The sequence below is a fragment of the Osmerus eperlanus genome, chromosome 21, assembly GCF_963692335.1.
Source record: "Osmerus eperlanus chromosome 21, fOsmEpe2.1, whole genome shotgun sequence".
Lineage (NCBI taxonomy): Eukaryota > Metazoa > Chordata > Actinopteri > Osmeriformes > Osmeridae > Osmerus > Osmerus eperlanus.
Genome location: NC_085038.1, coordinates 11,711,646 through 11,720,929, shown reverse-complemented (window position 1 = coordinate 11,720,929; position 9,284 = coordinate 11,711,646). Strand labels below are relative to the sequence as shown.

The following is a 9,284-nucleotide window of genomic DNA, read 5'->3' as shown; positions in this document are numbered from 1 at the left end:
AGTAAGACACACACGCTGTCGATTTTCTCCCAGCCCCTGTGGTTGCACTTCTGCTTGCTACTGCCAATACTTTCTGTTTCCTCTTTTGGTAGACACACTCTCTAGCTCCTTTTTCTGTACATACACATTTACGCACACACACACGTGCGCGCCCACCCACACACTCACACAACTTTAATCTCTCTCCTTGTCCTCCCCTCATCCTCTTCATCAGTCCCTTATAGTTTCCACACAATTACTGTAAGGTGACTAACTGGCCTCCAAACCGGGTCTGCTTCAAGCTTGAATGTACAGCAGAACACACACACACTCTCACATGCAAGAACATGTACACACACACACACACAACCATGCACTATTCCCCGTCTGTTGTTGCCACTAAACGAGCAAAAAGGTATGTGTGTGAGAGCAAGATAAAACATTGAGAAGCCACACCCAGGATTGGGTCCTTCAGTTTGTACAGGAGGTGAACTGGAGTCCTCCAGTACAGGGAAACACGATGACCCAGTTCACTTTTGACGGTCACATGACTGACGTTTAGTTTTGACATATTATGAATTATAGTTAAATAGTATTTAAATAACATTGTAATACTATTTAAATAGAAATAGCAGAAATTACAACTAGTATTATCTCAGGTGTATTACAAGTAGTGTGTTTTTGCCACATCGACTCACATTGTAAATACCCAATCACTGGTTAAATATTATTCCCATCTATCAACAATAATAGTCGTTTCTGTAGACACTGTCAAATTCGGCACAATTGAAGTTTATACCTCCTTTTATTATTATTTTATCATCGTCGTATCATTATCATGATCAGTATCATTATAGATTACATGACACAATATATTGCAGAATAAAAATAATATTGTTATTGGCAAAGGGTGAAATAAGTAAAAAAGTCCACTGCACTGTCCACAACTACTCTGAAGAGTATGAATGAGGCTGCATTGAGAGGTTTGAACCCTGATCCCCTTTCTCCCCCAGTTCTTTCCCCCCCAGTTCTTTCCCCCCTCTCTTCTTAATTAAATGCACAAGATCAACGCCATGGAGAGACACACTAACAGCCCCGCCGAGTCCTCCTGGAATAAACAAGCCGCTGATTTAAAACTGTTAGTCATATGTGAACATTGAGTGTAGTATATGTTAGCTTCTACACAGGTCCATACTGGAGAGGAACCAAGAACGTGTAAAGAGTGAAGCATCAAAGAAGCCTGAAAATTCCCACTATCTCCAGAACTGCTGCTGGCGGTCAAGAGGAGAGCTAGGACCCAGGCATCAGCAGGGGTGGTAGGACAAAGGTGTGTGTAGGGGTCGCTGGCTAGGTTTGGAGGGCAGGCAGAAACGTAGCTGCTTCCAGAAGGGGGAGGAGAGTGGGCTGGAAGAGGAGCCACGCCAGGTGACCTTGTGGCCAGCCTGGGTTAGCAGATGCACAGCCTTTGGGAGAGGGGCCTGGGCCTGGTCCTGGTCAGTGTGGCTGTCTGAAGGTGGAGCTTCTGTCTGGATCAGGACCAGCTGGGTCTGATGCCCCACCAGAGTTGCATGTAGATCACTCAGGAGCCTGTGATGAACCTCACTGCTGTTGTCCTGGTTGTGGCCCTGGTCCTGGTTCTGTCCTTGGTCCAGAGAGCAGGGGACCAGAACCAGCCTGCGACTTTGTTTTATGCAGTCCAGAACTGCCTTGGCTACAGCTGAAATACACAAACACACACGTTAATTTCACCCACAGCCGGCCAGCCAATCAGAGACACAACCAGCCAGCCAAATAGACAGAGACACAGTCAGACATTGATTGACAGATAGGCCGAGGCAGACAGACAGGTGTGGTGTCTCACCTTGTCCAGGCAGGACATCTCGGTGGTAAAGACAGAGGCTGTATCAGAGGCAGCTGCTCCTCTAGCACCGCCTCCAGCATCCTCCGGTCTTGTGCAGTAAGCCCCACCCCTCCGGGGCCCTCAAAAGGCATTATGTAGGCATCGTAGCTCTTTCCATCTGAGTAAAGAGGGTGAGGTACACACATGGACTACCTTCCAGGGTCCCCCCAGCTCAGGGGTGGTACTGGAGAGCTAGAACTAGGTGTGTGAAAACCAGACTATTCAAAAACACAAGGCTTGGTGACAACCTGTCCAGGCACGTTTCAGACCACTTCATGTCAGCTCCCCCCCCCCTTCCACACAAACAAACACACACACACATATACACACACCTGAGGTCCTTCCATGGAAACCCAGCCTGTCCCGTACAAACAGAACAATGTCCACCCTCAGGGTCACGTATATGACTATCGACATGACGACCACAACCACCAAGAGCACTGGGAGACCAACGACCAGGATATACGAGGGTGGGGGGGCTATGGGAACAGTAAGGACAGGCACCATGGAAACAGTCTGTTAGACAGGTTCACAAGTTATCCATTTACTTAGTTGGTTACAGTAAAAAGTCCTTATTTGAATTAGTGTCATTACCAGAGAATGTTTTATTCTGGAAGAACTGTGAAGGTAGATCTTTATAACACAGGTAGAACACGATAGAACGGTAATTTAGGTTGCTAGTGAAGATTAATGTCTGGGTTAAAAAAAGCAATCAGTTCATTGAATAATCAGTCAATTTACTAGACAATTACTGTAGCTAGATTGTTAGTTTTTTGGTTCGTTTTCTAATGAGCCAGTTTGTTGGTTAGTTATGGAATGAGTCTGTTACTTAGTTAGGTGTACCCTTGAGTATCAGGCTGATCGATGCTAGGTCCATGCAGTATTTGAAAAAAGTGTGTGCTACTTGAAATGTTTAATGTTCTATTGTGAATAACATAATGGGTTTATGAGATTTGTAAATCATTGTTTTCTGTTTTGTATTTTATTTTACACAACGTCCCAACTTTTTTGGAATTGAGGTTGCATTTCCAGTTTTACTTAGAGCCCCAAATCCCTTATTGTATTTATGTGTCTGCATACTTCTATGTGTTTGTTTTTCAGATATTGAGCCACCAAGGTGCATAACAGTTAACTCATCGACAACAACCTCAGTATCTCTGAGCTGGCAACCCCCTGATGACATGGAGGAGAAGCAAAGGTACAGAGTTGAGTGGAAATCTGGTGGACATTACGACCACCATATTGTTCATGAGTCATCCTATAACATAACTAACCTCAAGCCTGGCAGAGCGTATGCCATTAAAGTTGCAACTGTTGGAGACAATGAGAAACTGAGCAAGTTTGTTGAAACGACATCAAACACAGGTGAGTAGAAATTATGTCTGACGTTCACCTTCTGTCTGTTAGGCCTTACAGTAGATCTTATAAACCTATCACACCAGGGGCATTGATATGCAAGGGCAGGGAGATTGCACTGATACACTGTGCTGGATGCATTTTTTTTATATGTAGATGTTTTTTTTTGTGGTTTACATTTAAAAACAGTAATACACATACCCACGTCTTCTCAGGTTGAATACACTTTGTTACACAATGTTACATTCACTAACGTTGACTATTCTGACATTCATTGACCGTTTTAGGGTTGAACAATCCTAATAATAATAATACATGAAATTAATACATAATTAATGTCATTAATACATGCAATTTCAAGAAAAGTGCAGTTAAAATAGTGTGCTGGCAAACCATTTGTGGTTGTCGTTGGTATTCCCTTACCTCACCACATAAATGTTATTAATGTTATTCATAATATACATGATGTTAACTTTTCTAGAACCAACCCCTCCTGAAAACCTGCATCTGAAGAAAGTTAAAAACACATCTGTCACATTGTGTTGGGACACTCCAGTCAACATGGAGGATCTGTCATATTCATTCAAGTATTCCTGCAATAGAGAAAACATCGAACACATAACTAAAAACAACAGTGCTGTTTTATCTGATCTGGAGCCAGGAACATCATACACCTTTAAGGTGGCCACTGTGCTAGAAAATGGCTGCACAAGCTTAAGGGAAACTATTGATCATAGCACAAGTAAGTCAACTACTGCACTACTTTAGTTTAACTTGATAGCCACTCTGGTTGAAGGTGTATATTGTATTGTGAATGGTATTTACTGTTAGTTTTTTACTAGATATTACTTTTCCTAATTTCTAATTGCAGACAAAAGTTTCAAGTGTCTATTGTCCAACAATGGACTTTGTCCATTGTTGGACAAACAAACTGACCGTAGAGATGGTAAGACAGATAGATGAGAATTCAATGTCTGAAAAAGCTGACCTTCCATCACAACTACAATTATTTTTAAAGAGGTTGCTGATGGTGAACATTAAAGCAATGAATCTAAAACAAGATGCTTATCAACACTCGTTACCCGACCACAAGCCATCAAGTGATGAAGAGATGCCTGATGGCTTAAAGGACATTAACCCTCTTGATGTCATAACTGCTCTGTTTTTGTGCTCAGATGGTATCTTGCAACAAGAGCTCAGTCTTAAATTATCCCTGTGTCAGTTTGCTGTTCCTCTGCTGCTGCCCAACCCTGAAACACAGCAATGCACTCTGATGCTGTGGGCCATGAGGGACATTGTTAAGCAATTTATACCTCACCCTCCTGGTGACTCAAAAGAGTATGTGGAGAAAAGTATTGTAGAGACTGAGCTCCCAATGGTGTCTTTTGTTAGATTCGGAGATAGCAGCTTGTCAAAGTCGAAGGTTTTAAATGATCTCAGTAATTCCCAACAGACCCACAACACATGTGTTCACCGTAACATGAGAGCTGGGAACATCCCAAAGACGATATCTGATGGTTTAGTAGAAATAAGATGGTACCTGCCAAGTGGAATCCCGAACATTGACGTCTTCCCTGAACCTGTGGCTGTAGCTAATCTTCGTGGAGATATTGAGGACTTTCCAACCCAGTTCAAGTTCCTCTGTGAAACATCAGCTGCAATGTTTGTGTTTTGTGATGATCTGGATGTCAAATGTATTCCAGACCTTAGTCAACTGAAACTGCAACTCTTCATTGTCTGTGACTTTCAATCTGGTTTAAAGAAAGAAGCTGCGGAGTTCCAGAAATACAACGTTGAGATTATAGAAAAGAGAAAAAATATGAATGAAGCAGAACTTGTGGATAAGATTTGTTCTGAAGTGAAAAAGGTCTTGAAATCAGACCACCTCAAAATTAAAGTGGAGAGTATGGTGGATGTTGCATCTCAGTTGTCTATCCCAGTGGATGAAAAATGCAGTCCTTGTGACACAGCAAAGGATAGAGCAGCCAGAGTAACAGAGAACATCAAACTACCTTTACAAGGGACAACTTGGAAGGAACTCACTAGACTGGAAAAAGAACAATGCATACTTAAATTAGCAGGAGATGAAAAACATGAAAGCGATAAGACTGAACAAAGGAGGGAACAGGTGACAATTGGCATGAGTGACAGCGTCAAATGGTTCATTGAGGGTTTGAAAAGTCCAGAAGATGAACGATCTTATTTCCTCAAGTGGATGAAGATCATCCTGGACAACATATCAAGAGAAAAACATTCTAAACTTATGAAGAGAGACCAAAGACAGGCATTTCCTGAGGGTCACCCTGACACCAACATGAAGGAACTTGTTGACAGATCCTTGGGAACAGAACACTTCCTGAGAGAAGTTGGTCAGCTGTATGAAGCATCTATGTGTGTTCCTGAAACCACTGACCTTAAACATCAACTTCAAGAACTGCCAACAATCTGTGCTGAGTTAATGTTGGCTGGCTTTCCATTGGAACTCATGGATGGGGATGTGTCTAACATCCCAATGAGGTGGGTAACCGATGTCCTGAAAGAACTTGACTCTCTCATCAAACTCAATAACAAGATTCGAGTGGTTACAATTCTAGGGTCCCAAAGCTCAGGGAAGTCCACTCTTCTTAACACCATGTTTGGTGTTCAGTTTGCTGTCAGCAGTGGAAGATGCACCCGAGGAGCCTTCATGCAGCTCATCAAGATCAAACATGAATTCAGAGATGTGATCAAATGTGACTTCCTAATGATCATCGATACAGAGGGTTTGAAGGCTGCACAGTTGTTAGACTTAACTGACAACTATAAACACGATAATGAGCTGGCCACGTTTGTGGTAGGACTGAGTGACATATCCATTGTGAACATTGCTATGGAAAACCACTCAGATGTGAGAGATCTCCTGCAGATCGTAGCTCATGCCTTCCTCAGGATGTCTCAGAAAGAATCAGGGAAGAAGCCCGGTTGTCTGTTTGTGCACCAGAATGTGCCGGATATCTCTGCTCCTCACAAAAACCGTAGGGATCAGAAGCTCCTTTTAGAACAGCTCAATGAAATGACAAGCGTTGCAAGCAGGATGGAACATTTGGGTAAAGACTTGGTATTCACTGACATCATCAACTACAGAGCAGAGGACACCTGCTACCTGCCAGGTCTGTGGTATGGAAGTCCACCCATGGCTCCAGTCAATCAAGGCTATAGTGAAGGTGTGGCCAAAGTCAAGAGCTATTTAATCCAAACATTTTCTAATAAAACCGAAGCAGCAGAAACATTGCTGGATTTCAGCAAGTCTGTGAAAGATTTATGGGATGCAGTAAAGTGTGAGAACTTCCTCTTTAACTTTCGCAACAGCCTGGTGGCTGAAGCATACAGCAAGCTTAGTGCAGAGTTTAGCAGTTGGGAATGGGACTTCTAAAAGCCGATTTCCATTTGGCTGTTGGAGGCAGAAACTAGAGTGGCAAACTATGGTTTGATTGACTCTCAAGAAGAGAATCTCCTTGACAAATTTGCAGAAGAGTTAAGAACTGAAGCTAACCTTCAACTTGAGAGACATGGAAATATTTTTGTCAACAAAGTGGCTGAATACTACAAAACAGGTGCAAATTTGCGACTGGTTGAGAAGTACAAGAATGAATTCCACATTGATACAGACAGCAGAAAGAGGAGGATGGCCAAGACAGTGGAGAGAAGATTAGAAGTTGCTGGGGATGTGAGAAAATGCAGAAAGATGCATTTAAAGTGAACAGGGCACACATAATTAAGAAGCTATTCAATAATAATTTTTCAAAGAGCACTTTTGAGACTGAAAAGGTTCAAGACATGGCCAATGACACCATAAACCAGTGTCTGACATTTGTAGCAGGAAAGGTGAAAGAAAAAACTGACTACCACCCAGCTCACACCATGGAACTACTGGAATTAATTGAAAATAACCTGAAAAAACACTGTGAGTTGGACATAAGTCCTAAGATTGCTGCAGCTCTGAAAATACACATCTGTGGGCATGCAGCGAGGGAATTCCAGAGCATGCATGAAGCTTTCATCAAAGACAAAGACCCAGAAAGAAACTTTTTGGCGTTGAAGCCCCAGTACTGTAATGACTTCAAAGGCCTTTACTACCAGAAAGAAACGAGGAAAGAGTACAAAAGAAAGGCCAAAGAATTCACAGATGAATCTCTTAAACCAGCAGTCATGGAGTATATCCAGAAATCTCCCAATCTGGACATTAATGGCATAATAAAAGAAATTGTTGAATTCAGAACAATAAGACATTTTCAGTTGTTCATGCTTAAAGAGCTATCGTCATCTGAGTTCAACAGGTTCCAGAAGTATATTAAGAACTATAATGAAAGCGCACAGAATTTGATCCAGCAAATATTGGAAAAAAGATGTAGAAGTAATAAAATTGAAATTGTGAGGACAATTTGCAGAGAAATACAGGCTGCTGTTGTGCAATTAGAGGGAACTCACATTTCCAATGGAGGAGACATAAAAGAGTTCTTTGTTGGTTTACGCTCAAAACTGAATGAGAGGCTTGTCATCTCTGACAATACAACAGGATTGGTTGTAAATAATTTCAGGGCCAGTGAATTTTCCAATGTGTTGACAGAATTAATTGGAAAAATGGAAAAAGACCTTCTCCTAAAGGAGAAATCTGTACCTTGCGGCCCTCTGAAGCAACAGCAGAAAAAGCTGTTAGGCTGTCAGAGATTCTGTCCACGGTGCAATGTCCCCTGTGATAAAGAGGGGGAGAGTCACTGGTGGCACACTGCTTTGACTCATCGACCACTTGCATTTGGGAAGGAAGAAAAGTCTGGGAAACTTACCTTTCAGATGTGCTCACATACAGACAGTTCCTGGTTTACTATTTGGAAGAGTTATTTCAAAAGAGAGGTCCAGCCGTATGACACCCCAATCACAGCCACACCCTACTGGAAGTTTATCTTTGCAAAGCACAATGAAAAGTATGCAGAGATACACAAATGCTCACCAGGTAAAATACCAGAAGCTTGGAAAGCAATCACAAGAGAGGAGGCTGTACAGAACTTAAATGTATGAAAATCAATATCAACTTCAATCAATCGACTTTGTTTCACCAAGATCAATGGCTCCAAGTGACTTTAGAGTAAATCTGATTGGAATATGAAATATTGAATTATTTGTGATGTATTGTACTCTTGTACTCTAACGATGTACTGTTATATTGTAGTTTATGTTGTTGTTGCACAATACCTGATATATTAGTATCGTTGCACAGTGCCTGATACAAATAGACTGTTTCCTAACTTCGTGTAATGACAACGTGAAAGTGTACAAAGGTGACTTGGGCTTAAGATGAACTACATTTAGTCATTTAGCAGACGCTCTTATCCAGAGCTGGACAAATATGGCCCTTTAACCTGTACATATATTGTTAGAGGACAAATGGACAACATGTTTTAGTTATGTTTGATACATTCACACAGCTTATGAGTTTTTGAGATAAATCTTTTCTGTTACTAATATCTCCACAAGTAATTCAAATGTTTTTGTAGATTATGTCGTATTTTACATATGGTTACATATGATTATAGATAAACATACAGTTTATCTGTCTGATTTATATAAAGATTGTTTTCGAGGATAAATACACTTTACTAAACATTGTAAATGGTAACATTATCTACTGATTGCTTTATGGATATTACAATCAATACAAACAATCAAATCATGTGTAAAATGATTTGGGCTCAAATAAAAAAGTGTGTTGAAAGACACCGTGGAGTTTGTTACTTCATACAGTATTAAAATGTAATTCTTATTAAACACCATAGAACAGACAAGTGTGAGTTTACACACTACAGCATCCATGATGCAGTCATACTTTAGCAGTACTGTTTTACATATTTATATTTAGTTTATACATTGTTTATTATGTACCAGACTTTTATCCAAAGCTACGTACTAATAGTGATAGTTTCATATAGAAAGTACAGTAGAATATTAAGGATCAGGGGCCGGTTGCACAAAACACCTTAAGTTAAGATTTTCCTCAGTCAAGTCAGAGTTAAGG

The 9,284-nt window shown here is 41.0% G+C and overlaps 1 protein-coding gene and 1 pseudogene across 1 annotated transcript; both read left to right on the top strand.

Annotated features, from left to right (window-relative positions):
* Nucleotides 1–4,136: 4,136 nt before the first annotated feature.
* Nucleotides 4,137–6,974, top strand: LOC134007900 (up-regulator of cell proliferation-like; annotated as a pseudogene).
* Nucleotides 6,975–6,994: 20 nt separating this feature from the next.
* LOC134007679 (interferon-induced very large GTPase 1-like) lies at nucleotides 6,995–8,979 on the top strand. The gene has a single exon (XM_062447298.1). The coding sequence runs from the start codon at nucleotides 7,052–7,054 to the stop codon at nucleotides 8,288–8,290; it is 1,239 nt and encodes a 412-aa protein (XP_062303282.1). The 5' UTR covers nucleotides 6,995–7,051; the 3' UTR covers nucleotides 8,291–8,979.
* The last annotated feature ends 305 nt before the right edge of the window (nucleotides 8,980–9,284 follow it).